Source organism: Topomyia yanbarensis, chromosome 1 (genome assembly GCF_030247195.1).
Source record: "Topomyia yanbarensis strain Yona2022 chromosome 1, ASM3024719v1, whole genome shotgun sequence".
NCBI lineage: Eukaryota > Metazoa > Arthropoda > Insecta > Diptera > Culicidae > Topomyia > Topomyia yanbarensis.
This window is the reverse complement of record NC_080670.1, coordinates 176,368,928-176,395,167: the sequence shown is the minus strand read 5'-3', so window position 1 is coordinate 176,395,167 and position 26,240 is coordinate 176,368,928. Positions and strand designations below refer to the sequence as shown.

General features: G+C 46.1%; 1 protein-coding gene across 1 annotated transcript in view; it reads left to right on the top strand.

Annotated features, from left to right (window-relative positions):
• Positions 1 to 26,240, top strand: part of LOC131682279 (uncharacterized) — a 144,282-nt gene that overhangs the window by 115,993 nt on the left and 2,049 nt on the right. The window contains exons 3-5 of the mRNA XM_058963652.1: positions 10,429 to 10,909; positions 25,132 to 25,345; positions 25,406 to 26,238. Of these exons, the coding sequence (XP_058819635.1) occupies positions 10,429 to 10,909; positions 25,132 to 25,345; positions 25,406 to 26,238 (1,528 nt within the window). The remainder of the gene's footprint in view (positions 1 to 10,428; positions 10,910 to 25,131; positions 25,346 to 25,405; positions 26,239 to 26,240) is intronic.

The window sequence follows — 26,240 nt, the reverse complement described above, 5'->3', positions numbered from 1 at the left end:
ACAGCCCTTTTCTTGCCGCGTGTGGCACTGCGCGTACCCCTTCGATGGTTGACACTTCGCGTTCTCCTCACACGCTCAACTCCGTTCGTGAGATCGAACTTCCGATCGGCATCATGCAGCCAATGTGACACGTCGACTGGTGTGACGCATGCTTCTTCTTTCAGATGGTATCTGGTCGAAGAGTGCAGCATCCCCTGCTCTCCAGTTCCCCGCGTGTACGACATGCTAACTAAAGCCAATCCGGAACCGAGTTGCTTGGTCTCACCGTGGAGGGTCTGCTCCGGAACCGAGTTGCCTCGTTCCGCCGTCGTTGCTCTACTCCGTGTACGACAGATCTGCCCGGGAACTTGAGACGTCCGCTCCGAGAGGGAGAAACCTGCTCCGGGGCTGGGACGAACTGCTCCGAACTGAAGAATCCACTCCAAAACTGAGGCCCTCTGGTGAGAGCCTTTCTTGTTGCTGTGCGAGGTTATGTTGTGCGGGCACGCTCACGTGCGCTACGGGTATGAACCTTGCTCGGTTTTCGATTCTTGGCTTCTCAACCTTCCACCGTGAAAACCTTCCTTGAACGGAGTTTTAAAGGATTGCGGAATCCGTAGCGCAGATCGAGTGATGAATCTTATTCGAGAAATCACACCTCGCTGGTGAAAAGTTCGTCCGATGGTTTTGCCCGTCTGCAACGATGAGGGTCGGATGCGTTTTCCGTTGCTGAATTCCGCACGACAATTGATACTCGAACTTGCTTACGGCCTTCGGTTTTAGCGGGTTACCGCTTTTCACTCTCTCGAACTTTGCACCGAAGTAGTTTTGCTCGAAGCGCGTGTGACCAACTCGATTGTTTTTTCAATCTTCTTTTTTTCTGGAAATCGTTCTGTCACTGTCGTGATGCCAGTTGCTTGAGATTTATCGAGTGATTTTCAAGAAAATTCCTTTGTGGCTTTTGATTTTCATGCACCTATCAACCGAGGGGCTTGCGCATGGCACCGTGGTAGTTCCTGCACTGTACGAAATCTGCTCTCGTTTCTTCGTGTGGCTACCGATGATGCATTTACTAAGCCGTATTTTGATTTCATAAATGTAATTACGACTACTATCAAACACTAATGCTAGAAACTTAAATAGTTAACATCATTATTTTAAGACTTCAGATTGTTCGTATGAAAAAGCTGCATGCATGTTCTTTGACGTCATAGACTTATCTCTTTCCACGTGTTCGGGTTATTGAACTTGGATATTTTTTATCTTATTTTCTCTTATACTAGCTATAAATAAAAAGTATGCCACTTATCATATATTTTTTTGTTTCCACTGCAAAGCTAAGAAAATGGTATATAGAAAAATGTACTGTTAACTTACAGTTAAGTGAATTTAGTACTCTTTTAGAAGCAAATTAGTTTAAAGTTAGTGTATTATTTGCGTTTTTGCTAATTTTCTTCAAAATAGTCAATAACATACATCATCTTTATCATTATCGAAATGATGCATCTTAGCAAGTTCTACAATCACACTTAGTACACTTAACTAAAAGTTATTTGTACATAATTTGGTGGGAAATTTTCTTAGCTTTCCAATGAAATCTTGGTAATAAGGATATAAAGCATACTTTTTCGGCTAGAGTCATTTAAGTACTTGCAAGTCGACTACAGAAAATGACCATCTAAAAATTAAAGAAATTGATCTGTTAAAGAACTTTGACGAACACATTGGAGCTCTTTGTCTTATACATTTCATTTCACCAGAAATTCACCAAAGAAATGTAGGTGTTTCTTACAATATGGGTTTATTTATAAAACTTTTGTAGTTTTAATCTTTCGTTAAGATGACTTTCTTTCGTTAGAATGGTATTTAATGTTAAGTGCCCTAATCGAAGCTTTTCATGTAAAAGTTGTCATATCTTTGAAACGAAAATAGTTTTGTAGTTTGTGTATACGAACAAATTACAAGTTGTTCAAAGGTTGCTTTAGTGTAAAGAAAAAACTACAAAAAATTTATCAATAAAAACATTTTTTAAGGAACACCCTAAGGCTTACATTTTAATTTCTCGTGCAAAGAGATAGATAGAGCTTGTATGTCTTCAGCAAATTTGTTTAAAACGTGTTGTTCTATAAGTTTATCGAAAACAATGAAGCTCTATCTCAAACCATTGAAAAGTTCAATTTTCGATCTTGCTGAAATTAGATCCACCCGAACTGCTACTTACACGAAAAAAGAACCTTGCAGATTACAACTTTCCTTTCCTAAACATAAGGCTAAGCTATATTTCGTTATAACCACAGTTGAAATTCACATTCTGGACTACTGTGCAGTGAAGGCGGGCCCTTACCTTGGCTGGGAACTTTTTGGAGGATATTGTACCTTTTGAGCATGATGATCGTGCAATTCGTAGATGCTACTCCGTGATCGACCAGAACAAGCGAAAGTGCACAGAGAATGAACGAATGGAACCTGGAAGTAGCTATACATACTCAATGTGCACGTTTCGAGAGGTCTATACTGTTAAATGCCAATAACGGCGCCGATCACGTCCTTACTGTCTTCGGGGAAGAAAAAGGATGTTCGTGTGCCTCTGCCTCTCCACGTTTGTCACGGGAAGTTGTTGATAGTAGGATGTGGTAAGGAGTTATACAAATCTCAATTAACATGATTAATTAAGTGATACAATCTAGGCAGCTCTCCGAAGTGTTATCATGTTTTTATTGCTCTAAACACGCTACTTCACCTTCGAACATCCGACTCACAGATTGGCCGTAGATTGAAAAAAGTGGATTAAATTAATAACTTTAGAAGTATACTGTATTCAGCAAAGTTGATGCTTAGTATGTAGCCTTCATGTGGTTGCATCAAAGTATTTTGGAACTCAGGCGCTAGGTCGACGATTCCCTTATCTTTTAAATCAGACATGATAAAAGGATGGTATCTTCGGGGAAGTTTAAGACAATGCTATTCTGGTCAACTCTTCTGAAAGTACTAAGCATTTTTGATTAGTTGATTTTCATCCAAAACATGCTTAGTTTCAGTCCAATGGCATAGTTTCATGCTACAGTTTTCCGCTGTACATCCTAGACAACAATTTACTGTGATATTAACACCACTTAAAGCCAAAAAATTGAAAACCCTTTTTTCTAAACAATGTATGAAAAAAGTAGAAGAATGGCGGATGTTTTTACTCCGGCTTCACCCTGCCCAATTTTCGTTTGGAGCAGTATTTTTGGACTTACTAGCAACTAGCTAAGACATTTCATACATCTTGAATTTGTTATCAAAAAATGATCCGAAGAAGAAACGAGCGTTAAAATAATTATCACTTTGAAACCACGCGTATTGTTTGCCCCAATCAGCACACATTTACACGCAGTAAAGATGTACAGTAAGCTGAGTATACTGCGCTATATTTCTTCTTAGCGGAGTGGGTATATGTCTTAGCGTATGTCATTCCTTCCTTCAATTCGACGATCAATGCATAACCCTTCATTTTATCATGACAAGGTTTTAGTATCTCCTTCCTTACCATCTGCATCGCCTTGTGTTTTACGTCAGTGCGCCAAACGTCTGTTTCCTCAGATGACCTACTTGATCATTTTTAGGTTATTTTCTTCTCTTCATCGAAGTGACTGCCGGATTACGGGAACCCATCAGCGTAGCTTCTGCTTCTGAGGATACTGCTTTCGCCTTGGACTCGTTAAGCGTTTTCGGTATTCTAGGCTTCCTTATTCTTGTCCTTAATGAACTCGTAAAGCTCTTCTATCTTCTTCTGAACTCCATCGTGTTTGTCCTCCCAAGCTGTAGACTCCTCTTTTGGAGAACCGACACTCTTATTGATGCTTATCGCTAGTCGACCTCGACCGTCGCCGTATGCTATTTCCCTTGTATCGTCGTCGTCGTTCATGTTTTTTTTTTAAATTTTTAGTTGCACATACTCGCCTTTCGTGATCCCATGGCTGTCTATGCAAGTAGTGAGGTCATCCTAGGGTTGACACTATTGTTCATGGAAATAGTTAACAGTGCCGGATCTTCGAGTAAACGGAAATGGTCCATCCGTGCCTAGTACCACCAATTTTTGGTTACGAGTTTTGATCGTATTCGGAGGCTTGCCACTGTTTTAACTGTACGGGAGGCAGCAGAACCATTAGTCTTCTCGCCATTTCGGGACGGTGTCAGTCACCCTTCACTATTAAGGATCAGAATAGCGCAACTGTCAACTCTGTAGTGTAGTATCAAGCTCATTGATTCTTGTTTCGTGTCCGTTGTGCCATTCTGTGACCAGTATACCATCAATTAGGATCCTACTGGTATTGAGTAACATTTAGATTTAGATGTGTCGGTGGGCATTCCTTTGTGGGAATGAGTTTATATATATATATATATATATATATATATATATATATATATATATATATATATATATATATATATATATATATATATATATATATATATATATATATATATATATATATATATATATATATATATATATATATATATATATATATATATATATATATATATATATATATATATATATATATATGTGTGTGTGTGTGTGTGTGTGAAATAACGGGGTTTTGATGCCCACAACCCTTGACAGTGACCCTCTCATTTCGCTACCTCAGAAGGCGGATAGCACCTGCTCGATGCTGGCCTAGAGATCAACTGTCTTAGACCCGACGATCCGAAACTACTATTCCGTTACACCTCACTCATCTACTACCCGGCGATGGATTTAGATTACACCGACGAAGAGTTCCCTGGCGGTGGAAGTTATCCCAAAATTAGTTCTTCTGTTGCTCTCCAATCTCCTCCATCGACCAATCGGTAAAGTGCCGAAGTCGGTCCAGCAACTCCGGTGGAGTCTGGTGTCCAGTTCGCTGCCACCCCGATGACCTGAACCTGATGTAGCATCAGGTCGCCGCGTATTGCTCAACTAGTCCCCGTCGGTGGATTCAGTCTACTACGACGGAAAGTTTCCTGGTGAAGGAATGTTTCGCGGCTGCTTTATAGCCGGCGGCGCTAATTTGTTGATCCCTTCGCCCTCTGCAGCTAGGAGGGTGTCCGCATCACTACACTGCTGACAGCGTCCTAGGTATGTTCGTCGTGGCACATCGCTTCGGCTATACCGGCAGTCGCGCTAGTGCACTAAGTGCACGCTGCTCTGAAAATCTAGCGAAATCTTCTTAGACAAGCTGCGGCTGCTCGTTCAGTGAGCCATTTACGCGACTTCCGGAGGGTTAACTTCCGAACTTCCTCGAACCTATGACATTCGAATACCACGTGTTCCGGTGTCTCCTGCACATTTACACATTCTGAACAAAGGGGTGACAAAGCTTGTCTAAACCGATGTAGGTACTTCCGTCAGCAGCCACGCCCGGACAAAAATTGCGTTAAATCGTAATTTATCTTTCCATGCTTCCTATGCACCTACTTAGCCCACGAATCTGCTCTGACCAGGAGTGACACCACCATCGCAATCCATTTCCGGAATTGTTACCGTCCCTTTTGTTCGTAACAAGTGAGAGACATCTGGGTTGGAGTTTTTTTGGTAGTTTGTAAGAATTAGCGTGTAAGTGTTTAAAGTTATTTTCTATTTGTTTATCTGGCTCTGTGTTTATATATTGTCGTTAGTATAATTTTCTTGCTATAATTTTTGTATTTTTGTTTAACATAGGATAAGTTTACTAACCCCGGAAAAAATTAATAAACCAATAATTAGGCAGCGTGTTTTCGGAATACTATAAAATTGTTAACGTTACCTTTTGAGAAACTACGGACGCACTGCTATATACCGACCCAGACCTCAAAAAGAGACCTTTTGCGTCCACCCCGGAACATCCATACCAGGTGTTGGGGCTTATCAAAGGTTCCCTTAAGGAACCGTGATTAAGTGCCCGGGCCAGCAGCAGCCGTACTTCTCAAACGGTAATATAAAAAAAATCCCTTTTTGTAACGGAAAAAGACCGCATTAATAGCCAAACCCTGTAAAAGGTTCCCGAAATATTTGAACAGCCAAAATTATACCACTTCGATGGGATATTTTGGCTGCTCATCACTACTGCATCCTGCACGTCAACGGGGGCGGGAGAGAGAGCATGAAGATCGCAGAGTAATGGAAAGGGAGAGGAGATGGTGAGGATTGAAATGAAAAGGCAGTCGATGATAGATCATCAAGCCAAGCGAACGGGAAAAAGTCAGGCCCTCGAAAATCCGATCGAGGACGGCGGCGAAAAAGTGACTTGTGCCGTGAAGAATATTTAATTAGTATAAATCGCCACAGTGCTCTTTTCCTTCGAGAACCCACGGGATCGAAGCAGCCAGTGTGGGACACGCCAGAATAGATACCTGATAAGATCACCCATCGGAACCACACCGTCAGCCCCGGCGGGGCCCTGCGTTCAGCTACAGGCACGGTTTTGAAGCAGTCGCTGATGCTTGGGAACGGACCGAAGTACCCCGATTTCCTCACCACCACCTTCAGCAAGAATACGACGTGACACCCCTCGCCGCGGTGAATCGACGCGCATCTCCTAAGTGGTGGGAGATTCTGGCCGACGGAACGTGCAGCACTTCAGGCGGCACACTAGCCGAACAGCGTCATCTTACGGCGGTTGAACCGTCACATCGACTAAGCAAGAAGGTACGATTCTCTCCTCTCCCTCCCCAATATACATCAATGGGCCCCATCGATTAACCGACAGTGCGGTACCGATATTCCGGAATCGGGAAATAAAGAAGTTCTATTATGTTAATTCTGTTTCTTTCCATTCAGAGCCAGTACTCCTTGCGTAGTTGTCTCTCGCTAATTTCACCTCGCAAAAAAGGGTAAGTTTCGGGTTGTTCGAGTCCTCCCTGATACGGTTGCCGGCCCTGAGTGAAAATCTAATTGAGCTAGTTGGGTCGAGTGTGTGAACCCGCACTTACAGAATCTAGATTGCTTCTCCGATAACCCGTTCTCACTTTCAACATAATTCGCTAGTCAGTTGAGGATGGTCCTTTTTAGAAGTTTACCAAGAGTACCCAGCAGGCATATAGACCAATACGATACTAGGGCTGGTGTCTTCCCTGGTTTTGGCAGCAACACCAGCTTCTGGATCTATCATCTTTCCAAGACCATTTTCTGTAGCACTGTCCTGAACATATCTGGAAATGCCAGGATCGCAGTCTTCAGTGCTATTTTAGGGATACCGTCCAGACCGGGAGCTTTCTTCGCTTTTGCTCGTTTTGCCACTGTAAGGAGCTCATCGTTGGAGACCTGATTGTTATCAACATTTCCACTATCTACATCGACGTACGGTGTAGGCAACCATGCGGTTAAGTCGTGCTTCGGGAAGAGACCCTCCACGAGAGTCTTCAGTCAATCAATGCCTCATTTCAGCTGATGTCGTTGGGACCTTGGCCAACACGACACGGTAAGCGTTGCCCCAGGGATTGGCATCTGCTACAACAGCAGCACAACTTCGTGTAGCAGGTGGACTTTCTCAGCGCTATCTTACATTTAAAAGCAGCTATGGGCACCTCAAATGTCACCTTACACTCTTCCTTAACTGACTCAGATCTTGCTCTCTGAATGCGTCTACTGGCTTTTAGTCAGGCAGCTCGGAGGGTGCAGAGCCTTATGTTTCAACTATACGCCAGGAGTTTACTCGGCATTGTTACATCAAACGCCTTCGCTAGTATTTCTGACAGCTCATCGGCGAAGTCTTTTATTTTACACTTCCGCTCGCCAGTCCACACTCTCCGCGTTACAGTACAGTTCGGCCAACCAATGGTGTAGTGGATCGCTTGGTGGATACTATGAGTGTACTGCTCACTAACTCGCCAATTCATGTTATTTATGTTACGTCAATAGTGAATTTTCGACCGTCTTTACGGAATGTGTTAATTGAACAGAACGTTGTACAGCCTTACATCCAGATTCGCCAGGGATTTCAACAAGCTGTACCGTCCTGCGTTGGTCTGTCTTCTACCCCACTCGACGGCCCAAGCATAAAAGTCTGGATCCCTTCCGCAACTCCAGTTGAACCGCCCTAATAAAAATTGTCATTTAGCGTTATTTAAAAAACAGCGTCATTGTAATTTTGATAAAATGAATGTGCACTATTCACCAGAGAACCATTACGCATTACTCGTATCCAAAATTCAATATGCCACAGAAAGTGTGTCAGAATGGATTAATTCCAAAAATAAACCTTTCCCCGATTCTGATTCCCTGAGAAGTAGTTCCCACAATGCATATTTTTTCAGTAAGAAAATTGTCAGATGTCAAAAATATTCGAATAATAATTTTCCGGAGCAAATTTAACTCTCGTGTACTACAGTTCAAGTGATATGTAATACATGTAACAAAATTTAATATTACTTTTTTGTACATCGAAGAATAGCTCATGGTTAGAAGAAGGTTAAATTTCTTAAGTGTTGTTGTCCAGTACATTTTAACAGATATTTAGATTTTTTTTAATATGGAGCATAAAGCTCTGATTTCAGATTTTCTCAACAAAATATTTGGACGATCCACCAAAACTTATCGGCTAATCTCGTTTCTTACGTAACAGAACTTAGCAACCCGGGCCTGTGCTCAACTCGTTCCGGCTACAGGCTGTCATTATGCAAATTAGTCCCAAACCAGCGCCAATTTTCCCAATCGAAACCTCATTAAATAATAAAATCCGCTTTGTGTCCATCACCAGCTGGTTGCCGCCGCGCGAAGGAGAAATTTATTTTTCGAAACCCGAAAGCAGTTAAAAATGTGCGCCGCGATGTTCCACCCGGACCCGGACGGAAGAAAACGTGCGCTACCGACGCTGAATCGTATCCGACATACGATTCGGATTGCTCCCATCTCCGACGAGCTTTCGCGTCTTTACTCATTCCGTATATGCATTCCTTTTTCGATGCCTTGTTTTTCATAATTTATTGCATTATCAGTTTTTTTTGTTCACTCCACTCACCTCCTCACGGTCCGAAGCTGGCGCGCGCGGTCAGAGCGGTCGGTGCCGTTGTGGATCCGTTCGAGCGAGTAGTTTCACTCATTGGAGCTGGCAATTTTTCGTGTCTGGAATAGGTTGTTTTTTATCATCCACCACCAACCAAACGACCTTCAAAGCGGGGCGTGCGAAATAGTTTGTGGATATCTGAACGGCGGGATAATTCCAAGTATTTCGCCTGGTAACCTAAATATTGTTTATCCAATAAGCACTTTCTCGTTGAAAATTGCTTTATTAAGTGTATTGTTTCTTGTCTTTTTTGTATGAACCAGTGCACGCGGACAGTGAACTTGACTTTGGATTTTATATAAATACAAGGTCTATGTAAACAATACTAGTGAAGTGTCAAAAAAGTGAGGTTAATTATGTCGGTAATAACTCTATAGTTGTATCCAGCTGCTTTGATCGTTAAATTAAATAAATCAAGCTCAATAGCAGTTTTGACATTTTAAATTTGGAGGAAAACAATTTATTTACATCTTAGAGTAAAAGTACAAGATCTCATGGGGCATTGCAAGATGACGTCATACGAGTTAAAATGCTCGAAAAAATGACAGTTCATCGAGCTTGTTTACATGGTGTTAGAATTCGATTCAAGTTCCTTGTACAGTTGTGATTCGTTGGTTGGGCCATATGTCCAACTAACGAATTTAATTCGCTAATTGGACCGACTGATAAATGTCAAAAACTCTCCAAAGAAGCATTAGTAGTGTAAAAGATTGTTAGACAGATTGTCAAAGTCAATTTGACATGAGATTTTGACGTTCAGATGCTTTTTAGTTGGACAACGGTCCAACTAGCGGAGGTTGAAGCGGTCCAGTTAAAAAGTGTTTTTTTTATTTATTAACAGATTAAGGCCGAAGTGGCCTGTGCCGTATACAAAAGATTCCTCCATTCCACTCGGTCCATGGCCGCGCGTCGCCAGCCACGCAGTCTGCGAAGGGTCCGCAAATCGTCTTCCACCTGGTCGATCCATCGTGCTCGCCGCGCGCCACGTCTTCTTGTACCGGTCGGATTGCAATTGAGAACCGTTTTCACCGGGCTATTGTCCGACAAAAAAAAAGTGTCCAACCAGCGAATCACGACTGTACTGGGACGAATCAAAAATTTCCATCTAAACAAGCTCTCTGAACTGTCAGAGAAGTGAGGTTATACATTTTCATTTAATGTTCTATGCTGATTTTGGTTTTTAGTTTCGTGTCGCTCTAGTGTTTACAAAATCCACATAAAAACGACAGTTTCGAGCAAACCTAGAGCGACTCGGACTAAAAAAATATATCAGCGTCAATGTGCGTTTCAAACTGCAGATATCTCAATAGTTCAAAGCTCTTATCGTAAACTATTCTGTTAAAAATGACATTATTTGAAATTGTTATTCTATACTATGTCCATAACTTTAACATTAAACAAAAGACTTCAACTTTCTAATCAACGAACCTTTCCCTTCCAGAAAAGTACTAAACTCCCGGAATCTGACGACTATGACTCCCTGCCGCCACCACCCCCGCCAGAGGACGAACCACCGTACTTCGACGATCTTCCTCCGCCACTTCATCACAACCACCTGAGCCACCTTAATCATCTCGATCTGGATCGGGTACCGCACAGCGGCGGCGGCGGCGGTAGTCCCCCGGAAAAATCCCGCAAACATCGATCCAACTCGGACAGTAGCCAGTCGAAACCTCACCACCAACGGGGGAATGGGGTGGCCGGAGCTGGACAAAAGTCAGGCTCGAACGGACATCATCATCATCATCACCACCATCATCATCGGCATTCGAAAAGTAGCCGGGCGGATTCGGTCCTGTCCAGTGATTCGGATATACGGTTTACCCGGCAGAAGCTGGGTGACAATCAGAAGTGTGGCTGTGCGCTGATTGCCGGCTTTTTGCTAATACTGCTGTTTGCCGGCGTTGTTGTCTATGTTGGATGTAAGTACATAATTACATATGCGTATGGAGTAGATATTGATGATAAGCTGATGTTAGACTGCTCTGCAAAAAAGACGAATTTCATCGGGGCGTTTTTAGGTTTGCGAAAACTTGGACGTAGGTGTGTGTGTGTGGATGATCGCGACTGCATGTTAGCGTGGGCGTTTGTGTGTCGCGTATGCTAGTGTGTTGGTAACTTCGAGAGTGTAATTTTGATTTTATCACCATGTGGTTATTCGCATATTTGCGTGCGTTCTGGAATGATCGCGCGGACCGCGAATCTCAGATGCTAAGACAGAGTGAGTTTCCCCATGTCGCTAGAGCTCCCGATCAGGTCGCCTTGGAACGTGTTGTTTAGTAGCTATGAGTGTCATTTTTTATTGGTTCAACTGAAGGTATGAACCTTAGCTACTAGGATCGAGGGCAGAGATTTCCGAACGTGAGTACTTCGTAATAGCGCGAACACGGGCGTTCGTAGGTTTACACTTCACTTCGATATCATGGTTACGAGATCGCGGGTGTATGTGTGCGTTGATGATTGCGAACAACTCAAGCGTTTAAATGTTAAGGGGAGGTTCTTTTTCTCTCGGACGAAAATAAGGCAAAGTTTGTTAATTTTTTGTGGAATAATTGAAAGGCATAAGAACTTCCGGATTTGATGGTTAAATAGATTAATTATTCAAAACTTCGTAAAAATCAGGACAGGGGGAGAGTGGGGACACTTGATCTTTGGGGATATTTTATTTCCTTACCATATCGAAACACAAAAAATTATCACAATATAAAAAGAAAATGACATATTTCGTAGTTTATGTTGTTTAAAAACAAATCAAATGTATTACATTTGTCTTGGAAAAGTTGTATCATATTTTTGAAAATACATATGTGAAATTTTTTTGAACGATGTATGAGCTCGTCAAACTAATTATTTATGAATATTTTCAACTACAATTATTTTATTAGGGCTTTTGTCTAGAAAAACTTTTTCGAATGAATTTTTATACAAAATATTTCGTTCACCTTATACGACAGGTACCTTTGATCCCTGTAACACTGGGTACTAGACCGGCAACAATTTTGACTTTTTTCGGAACACTGCTAATTCAAATCCCTAGTAACAATTACTCTTGAAGCCTTCCTTAAAACTTAGATTGTACTTGTAGTGTGCTATAAAACTAGAAATGCTACTTGGGATAAATCATATGCAAAATATGAGCTTTTATCGATAGCTTTAGTTCACCTACAAGAAGTTTCAAGTTATAGAAACTTGGAAATAAAAACATAAAATCAAATAAAAAATTGTACAGTAACTCTGCATACCTCAAAACTTTTGGTCACATTGCTTATTTTATATAGAACAGCTTTGTTGAAGGTTGCATATTAATTAGAAGTTCTCCAACAAAGTTATTTGACTTTGAAGACCAGCCGATTTTTTTTGTAATTGCCTATTCTGAGCATGCGCGAGAAAGAGAGGCAACACATAACTTTATATGAGAATATCTTTTTACTGCAAAATCGGATAAATTTGCAGTCTTCGGCAATGTCTATCCTTACATATAAAACTATAAATCTGCAGATTGTGGGATACACAAGATGATACTGGCATTTTTTACTGAATTTATTGTTTCTTTTGCCTATTTTTCATATATTTCCACATACAAACATAAAAACTCTTGTGGGTGAACTAGAGTTTTCAGAAAAAGTTCATATTTGACAAATGGTATATGAAGCCAATTACCGTTTGATTTAGCAGTGTTCCGAAAGAAGTCAAAACTGTTGCCGGTCTACTGGGTACTCTTGATCCCAAACTCGGTAAAAAAATCAGTCAGCTGATTGCTGAAGGGGCACGCTTGTGTGCTTGCCATCTCCTACAGGTATAGTACGTTCTACCCGCACACAGATGCTGTAACGTATCCCGAACATAACCAAACCTTTGTTGTGATTGTCCACTGTCACAACAGGCATACCCCTACGAACTTCTTCAAACCTAAGACATTCAAATACCACGTGTTCCGGTGTCTATTGCACGTCCACACACTCCGGGTAAAGGGGTGACGAAGCAAGTGCAAACCGATGCAGGTACTTCCGGAAGCATCCGTGCCTGGACAAAAACAGCGTCAAATGGAAGTTCACCTCTCTATACTTCCTATGTATCCAAGTACATACATTTGGGATGAGCTGTTACTTAGCCAACGAGTCCGCTCGGACCAGTTTCTTTGCATTGCGTGCATTTCCGCTGGCAGCATTCCACGTCCTCAGTCAGAGTGATGCAGATGGGGATCATCCCGGCAATTACGCATACGCCGTCTCGTGCTGCCTCTTGCTCCTCCGTGATTCGGCATGATCCTTGCCAATGCGTTAGTTGTCCTCGCAGCCTTCTCACATACATAGTCCACATGGCTGTTGTAATTTAACCGATCGTCGATCATCACACCCAGGTGCTTCAGCGCACGCATCGATTGGATGAATTGTCCCCCGACACTGATCTCGACATGCTGGATTTTTTTACGGTTGCTGACCAGCATTACCTCGGTCTTGTGGTGAGCCAGTTACAACTTGACGTTACCCCAATGAAAAAATATTGTACACGAACTTTAACCCATATAGTCCAACGATTCCACATATTGTTTGGATGATACCCAGAACAGGTCGTTAGACTCTTGAAGGATAAGATGTTTATTAGGGTAGCCATCCAGGTTTCCACGATGCTTATTGTCTCTGCTGTCAACATCTCCACCTCCTCAAGGGCCTCGCCCGTTATCGTTAGGACTACATCTGCAAAGCCGACGATCTCCACAACCCTGGGCAGTTCCAGTGTTATCACTGTATTGTACATTATATTCCAGAGCGTTGGGCCGTGTTTGGAGCCCTTAGGTACTCCCGCCGTGACCCTAATCGACCTCTGTCCCATGTTCGTTTCGTAGACCAGTACCCGGTTCTGCAAGAAACTTTTCAGAACCTTGCACAGATATTCCGGAACCCGCATTCTGTGCAGCGCTACGGCAATCGCCGTCCAGCTAGCACTATTGAACGCGTTCTTCCCGTCTATCATTACCACGGCGCAGAAGCAACTACCCCTTCTCTTTTGCTTCGATGCTTTCTCCGCGTTCGCGATGACTGTGCGGATGGCGTCCACTGTCGATATCCCATTCCGGAACCCGAACTGCCTCTGCAATAGTTCGTTCTCAATTTCAGCGGAAGTCGTCAGCCTGTTGAGGACGACCCTTTCCAGGAGCTTACCGAGTGTATCCAGCAGGCATATAGGCCGATATGATGCTTGATCTCCTGGTGGTTTCCCTGTTTTTGGCAATGCGTCCAACATCCTGTTGTACTGCTCTGGTGTCCACCGTGGAGGAGTATAACAGCTACACACGAATACGTCGTTGATCCTGGCGACGACGAAACCTTCGTGTGTGCTATCCACCACATCTTGAGCAGGGAAACCGGATTGCAGCCATCTCTGCTCTATCCACCACCCAGGTACCGTTATCGGGAGGGACATGATACGGTTCTGCAATAATTGCAACGTCACACTTCGTTTCTGTTGTTGACTGCCACAACAGGTACTGTGCGATGTCACAATGATTGAGCTTAAGCTGGGTTATCTCCATCTTCATTGACCTGCCTTCGCCGTTTTGTACTCTGGGCATAAGAAGCCTCCCGTCATGTGGTCTTAATCGCCCTCATTTATGCAGAGCAAGCACTTCGGTTGCTCGGTGCAGTCACTAGCAATGTGTCCCTTCTCCCCATATTTTCTACACAGATCAGAACTGTCCGGACATCTACAATTTCTTCCCTGATGGCCGAAACCCAGACACCCGAAACACCTCTCCATTTGCTTAGTGGCTCTAGGGATCAATCGCAACGAGCACACCGACCATCCGATGTTGATCTTACCGGTCGACATAAGCTTGTTGGCTGCGGTTGGTGATAAGCGTATCACTGCTGTCTGTGTGCCACTGTACGCCTTCCTCAATCTGATTGATATCTGCTCTTTCTCCAGGCTACATTGCTCTATTAGCGCGCTTCTCACTTCGTCTTCCGTTGTGATCTCGTCCGTATTCCTGCACCTGACCACTGCTTCCCACCGCTTCTGCCACGAGTTCCCGATAGGCCGAGCTCTTAATTAATGGATCTTTCTTCAGCTCGAGCAGCATTTTGCCTTTCTGAGTACGCCTGATTCTTATAACGTTCTCCCTCAGATCCTTCAACTTGCGATCCTCTTTCACCCTTTTGAGGATCGCAGCGTACGTCACGCCGTTGTTTGCATTGAGGACTAAAGCGTCTCCCCTATGCTTCTGCTGGCATGGCAGAAGGTCTTCTTTCTTCCTTTTTTTTCTTTTCGTCATTTTCTTTCTGTTTTTTCCTCATCTTTTCTGCAGTTTCTTCGGTTCGCGATTCACTCTGCGATTGTCGGCTGTTTCGCTGTCCTTCACCGACCTTCTTTGGCTTCTACTGTTCCTCCTCCGCTCTTGGCGTTTTTTCGCAGAACGCGAATATCGGTCACCCTTCGGCGTCTTATAGGCTTCTGCTTTCGCTATCTCTGTGGTCTTCAGCGTCCTTTCGACGTTTTCAGCTCGCTCTAGTAACGCCATCTGTTCGCATTCGGCTGCTGCTACGGCGGATGTGATGCTAATCACTAGATCCTTGATCTGTCCGTGCACGTTGCCCTTGATTTTACGAATTCGTAGAGTTCTTCGATTTTTTGCCTCAACTTTGTCACTTCAAATAATCCCGACTGCTGGTCTTCTTGGGTAATGCTTCGTTTCGGCGTGCGCACCTGAAATCCTAGCTTTCCTTGGCGTCCAGTTGGTTTGTCGCCGCTTGTGCTCGGTATGGCATCTCTAGGCTGCTCTCGCTGCTGTTGCGGTTACACTTGTTCGTTATGCTAGGTCGGCGACCACGCTAGCCCACCTTTGGTGAACGGGACCCACAGTTGCTCCGTTAGAATTTTTCTTATTTTTGTTGTTTTTGTTTCCTTGCTTTTGGGGTCCCAACTCCAAGCCTCTATCTACGCCTGTAATAAGTAGTCGCCTCACATCATCCCATGGTTACCTTTGCGAGCAGTGTGGTCGCATGCAAGAGTTGACGCGGTCCTTCATGGGGTACCGCGTTCAGAGCCGAATCGACGCTATTCAGGAGCCTTCAACTGAGCCTACTTCCATCGGCTAAGGTACCGGGTTTCGAACGTACTTGGAAACCTACCAAAGTGTTACTGGGACGAGGGACAGCCGGTATCATTAGCCCACTCGCTGTTTCAGGGAAGTGTCACCAATCCTTACTAGGGTAGTGGAATGGCGTGGTTGTCGGTCCTTGGATAAATTTCGATGATATCCTTATTCACATCCGTTTTCTGCCGCCAGTATACCGTAATTAGAATCAAACTGGTATCGATCCTAATGTGCCGGTTGGCACTCCAGAGGGAATCTGAACAGAGAAGATAACTTTGAACCGTACTCCTCTAAACTCCACCAAGGAGTCCGACATTTGCCTGATCCCCCGGATTCCATTTGAAATGACTACTTCGGGGGGAGGCGTGCTAATGCACTTCACTTGATTCTAGGTCTAGCTGATCGTGCTAGATTTCGCTGGTCTGATAACCGCCATATCAGTCCTGCACGGCATGATATTCTACATGCCCTCCTCTCTACTTTGACTAGTTGGATGCCGTGGTCGATCCACCTGAAGCTGCCATAGATTCTGTGCACACTGAATCCGATCCTAAATTGCAATTTACTACCGTAGACAATCAGCTTGATTCTATCATCGACGATTGTATATTAACAAGGAAATCTGAAAGCAGTAACTACGGTCTGTTTCGATCAGGTAACAACAGTCTAAAACAATTAGAGCCGATTGTAGTTCCCGCATTTGTTCACACAGGTAACTGCAATGATTGCTCAACCGAAGTAGGACATACAGATGCTGAACCTGCTGAAAACCTATCCCTACACCGCGGACACCACCCACCATCGCCGCTCAACCATCAGTACATTACTTGTAGGAACATCTTCGTATCTACTAGCAGAACGTGAGAGGATTACGCACAAAAATTGACGAGTTGTTCGTCGCTGTTTCAGAGGTCGAATATGATGTTACTGTTTTGACCGAAACATTGATCAAATCAACTCACTCCAGTTATTCGGTTCAATGTACACGGTACACCGTAACGATCGCGATCCAGACAGTACAGCAAAAAAAACGTGGTGGCGGCGTGCTTATCGCAGTGCCCAACAGGTTCTCGTCCAAACATAAAACTGATAGTAACGATCTTGAGTAGAAATTCTCAGTCGCGATGCTAATATTTGTGTGGGTGTAGTGTATATTCCCTACGATTCCGCATTGAACATAAGCGACTCGCCCACAGTTTTACGTTCATGCAATCTTCCTACACGAAATAGAAGAGGAAGGTTGTGAGTTTGTGCAATTTGCAGATGACTCTGCAGCTCTGACCACGTGGACAGTTTGAAAGCTGAAGCTGGCATCTTCTACATTTTCGAGCATAAGTCAACTGCATAATCTATATCTGGTGCACTTTTGCTCAATAATCCCTCTCATAGGTAGAATGGAAACAAAATTCAGTTTGCTTCTTAAACCGAACATGACCAAACCCGAATGCGCTGTGTCGGGAGAACGAATGACGAAGGAAACGAACCAAACATTTCATTCATCGCGACGGGCATGAATTGAATTTTGTTTTCTTTCAAGTTCACGCAGGGATGTCAATTTTTTCAAGCTCGGGCTCAAACTGATATTATTTACAACAAGCTATCCGCCAGTAACAATTGATTAAACAGAGAAATTTTTGGTAACAACGGTAGGCTTTGCAGCTCTCAAATCGAGAGATAATGTTTGTCATTGGAGATTGCCAGACATAGCGCAGGGAAGCTGCTTGGGATCGGTGATGTGTCTTATTTACGTCAATGTCGTGTTTTTAGTACTGAAAACTCCTCGCCGGTCCTGCATAGACCATCTCAGCATGAAACGTTTGGTGGTGATAGTGTATCTAAAACTGCCTAAAATCCGAAAAAGTTCTTGGTGATCGAATTCCGATGAAAGACTTTCTGGCAGAGCTCTTCCTCCCAGACTCCCAAAACTTTTTTACTGTCGAAGCTCTGCCTGCCAGACCCCTAGAACTTTTTAACTGCCGAAAACATGCGGAAAAGGCAATGACAATTGGGAGGTAACGGGGGGAAGCAATACCCTTTCGACTGTCCTGGTTTTATACTCGCTGTTATGGTCACCCTATCACTGGTGATATTTTCGCTGATCTCTTCCATATCTATATCGATAGGTACTCTGGCCACAACCCCAGACACGGATACAAAACTGCGGTGAATGAATGCTTTATAGTTGTCGTTCTTCAGTAGAGAGTCCACTTGTAGCTTGTTTGGCGTCTCGTAAGCTTTCAGGAAGACAAGGATTTGGTTCCGCCCTAGTGCTCGCATGTTGTGGATGCTATTTTTATAGTTCTTCTGCATGCTGATCAATCTTCCTAGGGATAGCTATACAATTACTTTGAATGGAGACACATCCGGTTGGGTGTATTCATACAACGTGTAGACCTTCGGCGGCGCTCCTTTATTTGGCCCTGTGTCGTCTGGTGGATCCGTCATAGCGTTAGGTTAGGTTTTCTTGTTCCTCTTTTCAAGTTTTCTGTGCCCATTTATAGCTCTTCCAATAGATATTCGGATTAAAAGTCTCGCGTTCAAACTGAATTATTCCAAAAAGTACTCGTTCACTTTTAGCGTCTTTTTTACAATGGAGAATACATTTACGTACTAGTCCAGTACACGTGCTAATCGTAGATGCCAAGCTACCACACGGGGTGTACTGGGGGTGTGTCGGGCTCGAATGGTGACGCTGCCATTAATACCGACTAAACTCCAATAGGCTCCGCCATTGTTCCCCCCAGGGACTACCTCTCGGTATTACTTCTGAGGGGATGGCTGTACTTGATGTACTCATTCACTCTCGCTCACGCGTTCATACGTCCTGTATGAGGCTTACTTGGGTGCTCTCTCTATCGCACCTTGATTCACTCTCAAACACTCCACATGAGGCTGACTTTTGTGCTCACCTTTTTCGTTCTTTGCTAAGCTTACTTTTGTGCTCGCCTTACCCATACCATGTGAGGCTGACTTGGGTGCTCACCTTTTTCATTCCTTGCTAGGCTGACTTTTGTGCTAGCCTCTACCATACCATGTGAGGCTGACTTTTGTGCTCACCCTTAACATGCCGTGTGAGACTGACTTGGATGCTCACCCTTTCACTCCTCTGCCACGCCATGAGGCATCGATAGCTAAGTCCCAACATACTACGCTACGACCCTCCCGTCTTGGCATGAGGCAGTCCACTTATACGCCTATACGCTCACTCTGCTGTCTTGCTTCGGGGTGGCTGGGTTTACCCCTTACGCGGTTGTCAGTCGCTGCGCCAAACCTGCCTCGGCATGAACAGACCATTCACTCACTTTTCTGCGCTCGGGCTTTTTCGCTCCAACTAACCAATCACTAGTTAGCCGTGCCCGTCGTCTGTTGCTCGGTGCGCCAAATTCCCTGTAGCCGACAGGCAATCTGGGTGTTTGCAGTCGACACTGCGTTCCACTTCTCCACCGTTTGACACATCCGCTGAATAAGGGTATTGGGGTTGTGTCCCAGCCGCAGACGTCAAGCATTGCTCTTCTTTCGACGTCGAAACGAGGACATACGAATAGTATGTGTTCGGCAGTTTCGTCTACACCTGGGGACCTCCGCGTGCCCGAACCTGTGGAGGTACTGTCGGAAACAGCCATGGCCTGACAGGAATTGTGTCAGATGGAAGTGAACTTCCCCATGCCCACCCAGCTCGATATGCTAGGTATCAGCCGGTGGGTCCACCTACCTTTCGAGGAGTTGTCCCACTCACGCTGCCATCTGGCGACCGAGGTCACCCTGGTGCGCTCGCGGGCTCCCCTATTTCCACGTAGCTCAAAGCACTCCTCATCTTCCCGAATGACCAGCCCGACTGGCATCATGCTCGCTATCACGCAGGATGCATCGTGTGATACCGTGCGGTAGGCAGATATCACTCTGAGGCACATCACGCGGTAGGTGCTCTCCAGTTTCTGTAGGTAACTGGTTACCCTCAGTGCTCTTGACCATGACGGGCCGCCGTACCTGAGGATAGATACGGCAACAGCTGCCAGTAACCTACGTCTACTGGCGCACACCTTTGAGCTGTTGGACATCATCCTCGATAGAGCCGCAACAGCAGTCGACGCTCTCTTGCATGTACAGTCGACGTGGCTGCCGAAGGTCAGCTTGTCGTCTATAATGACTCCGAGAGACTTCAGACTTCGCTGTGAAGTGATCGCGACTTCTCCCACATGGATAACTGCATGTTGTGCCGACTTGCGGTTGTTGACGATAACTACCTCCGTCTTATGCTTGATCGCGTGTTCTGCAGTTAGTTCTACCTCAGGGATTGACTCCCCGTAGACCTCCAAGGTTACGTCGTCAGCAAAGCTAACGATCTTAACCCCAGGAGGGAACTTCAGTCTCAGAACCCCGTCATACATGAGGTTCCATAGCACCGGGCCTAGGATCGAGCCCTGCGGGACTCCGGCGGTAATCGGAACCCTTTTCTGACCGGCATCGGTCTCGTAGCAGTACGCGGTTCTGGAAGTAACTTTCCAGGATCCGGTACAGACCCACCGGTAGGCTAAGCCGGTGTAACGAGAGCGCGATGGCATCCCAGCTTGCGCTGTTGAATGCGTTCTTCACGTCAAGTGTCACTAACGCACAGTATCTAATGCCTGGCCTTTTCCGTTGGATCTCTATCTCGGCAGTCTTTATCACTGAGTTGAGAGCGTCCACTGTGGACGTACCCTTCCGAAAGCCAAACTGGTTGCTTGACAGACCGTCCGTACCTTCCGCGTACGGGGTTAGCTTGTTGAGGATGATCCTCTCAAGCAGTTTGCCAGTCGTGTATCAGACAGATTGGTCTGTACGCCGATGGGTCGCCTGGCGGCTTCCCGGGTTTCGGCAACAGCACCAATTTCTGCCTTTTCCATCTATCGGGGAAACGGCACTCGTCAAGGCATCTCTGCATAGCTAGCCTGAACATGTTCGGGTTCGCTATGATCGCTGCCTTGAGAGCGTTGTTTGGAACTCCATCCGGCCCTGGAGCTTTGTTCATTGCTAGGGATTTAGCCACTGCGAGTAGTTCTTCATTCGTCACTGGAGCCACCATTTCGACCGTGCCCGCACTGTCTCGTAGTGCAGGTGGCCAGGGGCTTGTGGCTCGAGACGGGAAGAGTACTTCGATAATCGTTGCCAACCGGTCCGGAGACCGTTCTGGGGGTGAGGAGCCCTCTTTGGTCTTGGCCATCACAATCCGGTAGGCGTCACCCCACGGATTCGCGTTGGCACTCTCACACAGGTTGTCGAAACACGCTCTCTTGCTGCTTTTAATGGCCTTGTTAAGGGCCAATTTCGCAGCTCGAAACACTTCACGGCGGTTCTCTCTTGCATCCTCGGTGCGAGCTCTTTGCATCCTACGTCTAGCTCTGAGACAGGCTGACCGTAGAGCTGCAATCTCGGCACTCCACCAGTATACCGGGCATCTACCGTTTCTTGGCAGTGTTTTCCTCGGCATAGTGGCGTCGCACGCGCGTAATAGAACAGCTACCAGCGCATCCCCGCTTAGACTGTCGGTGTTGGCCTCCAGTCCCAGGGCCGCGGTGAAAGCTTCGCTGTCGAAGTGATTGGACTTCCACCCGCGTACCTGACAGGGATCTCCCGCCCTCGGATGCTGCACACCATAGTTGATCCTAAAGCGGATTGCCAAATGATCGCTATGGGTGTAGCCTTCGTCTACCCTCCATTCCATGCCTGGGGCCAGACTCGGGCTCGCAAATGTTACGTCAATCCACGCCGTTTCTACGGAATGTACTAGCGGAGCCATTATTAGCTAGCACAGTATCGAGTTTCGCAAGCGCCTCCATTAGTGCTTGACCTCTCCTATTTGTACAGCGGCTGCCCCACTCCACTGCCCAAGCGTTAAAGTCCCCCGCTATGACTACTGGTTTCCGGCCAACTAGGTCTGACGAGAGCCTGTTGATCATCTGGTAGAACTGTTCTATTGGCCACCTTGGTGGAGCGTAGTAGCTACAATAGAACACACCATTGATCTTGGCAATCGCAACACCCTCGGCGGAGGAGTGTATTACCTCTTGAACCGGGAACCGTCCCGTTGTACAGATTGCCACCATTCCAGATCCGTCCGACACCCAATTTCCGTTGCCAGCAGGGATGCAGTACGGGTCTGATAAGAGAGCGACATCTGTCCTCGACTCCGAGACCGACTGCCACAGCAGCTGTTGGGCTGCTGCACAATGGTTAAGATTTAGCTGTGTGACGTTCACGGCTTCTTCTTATTTACCTCACCGAAGGTACATGAAGGTCCGCCCATAGCATGATTACGGGCTTGCTTCTTAGCGGTGCAGATAAGGCATTTATGCGCCTTAGTGGAGCTCCGCTCCTTATGCCCCTCCTCGCCGCAGCGACGACATAGTTTGCTCCTGTCTATGCCCTTGCAGTCGTAGGCTTTGTGGCCGGATTCAAGGCACCGATAGCACCTATCCACTGAAGGCGGCTGGGGTATGCTAATTGGGCATACCGACCGATCTTCAGCTTACCTTTCTCGGTTACCTTTTTGGCATCCGCCTTCAGTAGCCTGAGGTAGGCTACTAGGGTGCCGGAAGGTCCTTCTCTAAAACGCACAGAGGCCCGCTCGATTGTGACATCGCATTGCTCCTTAACGGCTGCGACGACATCGTCTGCGGTCGTGAACTCGTCCAGATGCTTGCACTGGAGAGTCTTTTCCGCCCCTAGCGACCTGACCTGGGCGCCTTCACCAAGGACCTCTTGGGCCAAGGCCTTGTACACCGCACTAGATTGTGCGCCTCGCTTCAGCACCAGAAGCATTTCTCCCGTGTTGGTGCGTCTCACGCTACGCACATCTTGCCCAAGGGCCGAAAGGCTTTCGGCCGCCTTCATCGACTTTAGGACGTCGGCGTATTTGTCCTTGTCGGTTTTTAACCACAAAGCCTCGCCTCTGTCCTTGGCCTTCTTCGCGGGCCGAGGTGCATCCGGCGTCGGTGTCGGCTTATTCTTAGTGACCAGGGTCCAGGGGTTTACGCCCCCCTGCCCCGGTTGCGCCGAGTTGCTGGTACCTTCTTTCTGCCCGGCGGGGTCATCTGCGCCCCGGTTTACCTCGACCAAACAACGTTTGGCCGTGACGGTTACACGCCGTATGGTGTTGGTTTTTGCACCCTCACCTGGCGACTTCCTAGGGCGCTTCGCGTTCGACACCGTCTTGCGATTGCCCTTGCCTTTACCCTTCGAGGGGAACTCGGCCGCCGCTTCGAGCGACATGGCTGCTCCGTAGAAGGTGAAGCCCACTGTCTGGGTACCTAAGTCGACCTTCTCTCTTCCCTCCCTCTTGGAGGCCACTGTCTGGGTTTCTCTGTCGGACTTCTCCCGACATTCCACCCTCTTGGCATAAGCCTGCTGTTTCTGTCTTGCGACACGAACAGTTTTCCGGAGCTCCAGGAGGCTCTGCTTTAACTCCTTGCTTATGTTTTGCTTTGCGCTAGTGAACTCGATTATTGAATCGAGCTGCTCCACCACTTTGCGCATCGCCGATAATGGCCCGTCCGGTGCGTTGGTAGGGCTATTGCCTACCGCTGCTGGGGGATCACTGGTGTTTTCAAATGCAGCACTCATCGCTCCACTACTCTCCCCACGGGGGGGGAGACCTCGCCAAACCACCTCTAGCGAAGGGGTTTGGCACCTCCGACTGTTTATTTTTATTTTTGTTAACTCCATGTAAAATCTCACGAGTCGCGCGAGAAATAAATGTCCGCCACGCCAGAGCTCCGCAGTAACGTGGTAAGGGACGCTTACTGTGGGGGTTGCCCAGGTACCCCACAGGCTCCGTTAACGATCGAGCATCCTTTTCACCCCCTCGATCACTCATCCCTCGGTACGGGTCGCTTCATGCCTTGGAATTGGGGTTATGACCTATTTTGCTATACGTGGTGACCGCGGCCCAGATCATCACAACCATCTTCCTTTACCAGGGCTTTGGACCTGTAGCTCTGGTTTTCAATAGTTCCAAGTACGTAGGTTATTACAGACATGCTACTATTGAGATCCGTCATTCGCTAGCGGAGTTGCCCAATCTGCCCTAGTATTCGCGAAGGGGACTAGTTATCAAAAGTGCAAATGTAGCTTAGACTTATGGAAATTGTCGTCATCCAATTCCACCACACTCGTAATGCTGTACTGATAACGGTTGTCGTTGAAGATTGCCAGGTGTAGTGCAGGGAAGCTGCTTGGGACCGTTGATGTTTTTGTTTTACTTCAACGACGTGCTGAAAACTCCTCACTGGTTCTGCACAAACGATCTCAAAATATTTCATCTCATCCACTTAATTCAGGATTGCCGATTTCTCCAACAGCAGCTTGAAATTTTCGCTTATAGTGCTGTAGCAAGAACTGCGTGTGTGTAAATTCGAACAAGTGGTCGGTGATCATATTCCCACGAAAGACTTTCTGGCAGAGCTCTTCCTTCCAAATCCCTAGAACTTTTTAACTGCCGAAAACAAGTGGAAAATGCGCAGTCTATTAAGAGGTAGCGGGGGAGGCAGTTCCCTTTCGACTGTCCTGGGTTTTGACTCGCCTGATATGGTCCACCTACCCAAACTCTAACAACACTTGAGATGTTGAGTGTCTTTAATTTTGATAGATTCGGACACTGAAAACATTGCGCAGTCTCAGGTCATTCCATTAGATAACATTCCTAGAACACAGTAAAAACCCATAACGCGCAATCAATGTTTCGACATTTGAAGTCGAAGCATGCTTTGATTCATGACTTTTCTCCGCCACCCATTGTACTCAAATAGCTGTAAAATTCCCACAATACTCCGCTTGGTATGCACCAACCTGTTACATGTGGGGTATGTGTGGGAACTAATTCATCCAACCTAGAGTTAAAGATTGTTTTAATGTTGCCCTTACGTCTTATCTCAAGCCGCAGACTCCAGCTTACAAAGCCATTTTCATTCGCCGAAGGCAGACATTGTTATCACCACTATCAATTTAGACTGTAGATGAAATTTCTGTGCCATAACCGACAGCTCTCAAATCGAACCACTTTATTCTTTTTTTTAGACACCTACCTGCGACCGGAGCCCCTACCGGATCGGATATTTCGTGGCCGGTTACGGGTGATCGAAGGTGACAACTGGACGCCCGAACTGGCCGACCAAAACTCGCTTCGATTTCAGCACCGTGCCCGAGACTACCGAGAACGAATCAACCTAATCATGCGACGATCTGACCTGCGGGAACCGTACGAGGGCAGTGAAATTCTCGCGCTGGATGGGTGGGTTTTTGTTCATGACTCCGATTGGTAACCACTAACCGATGTAATTTTCTTTTATAGTAACGAAGGCGAAGACGTGACGCTCCATTTTGCCATGTACTTTGACCCGTACGCCGAGCTAGTCTCCAGCGCCGATCTACACTCGATCCTGATGGAGGAAATCATCTCCGACCATCCACGGTACTTCCGCAACCTAACCATCGATCCGTCCAGTTTGATAATCAAGGAAGTGTTGGGTCAGTTTGATGACATTCCTGGTACATCTTCGTCGCCATTGGGTGGCAAAGACGACATTCCAAATGAAGTAGTAACCACCATGCGACCACCTCGCAAATGTGAACCACTTCGTCTAAGCTACTGCCGCTCGGTTGGCTACAATGTGACCACCTATCCGAACTATTTCGGGCACAATTCCGTCGAAGAGGTGGAAGCTGATCTGATCTCTTTCCGTGAACTGGTTGATGCGGAATGTTTCCGACAGGCCTTTGATTTCATCTGTCGGCTGTTGCAACCTCCATGCGAGTATCGACGAATTGAGGAGCCAACTCCCGGTCGGGTCTGTCGACAGTATTGTCAGGCATTTTTGAGTGGGTGTGGCGATCGGTTGCCGGAGAGGTTCAAGAAGTTTTTAGATTGTGAACGGTTCCCGGAATCGACGGGTATTCAGTCTTGCTACAGTCGACCAGGATGTGCCACGGAACTGCAGACGAATGCACTTTCTTCGAGGTTGTGCGACGGAGTCGCAGACTGTCCAGATTTGTCGGATGAAAATACTTGTACGTTCTGTCCGTACGGAGCAATATACTGTGGTCGTGGTCGGGTTTGTTACGCCAGGAATGCTCGGTGTGACGGGAAGATGGATTGTCCGGATGGGAGCGATGAGAAGGATTGCCGT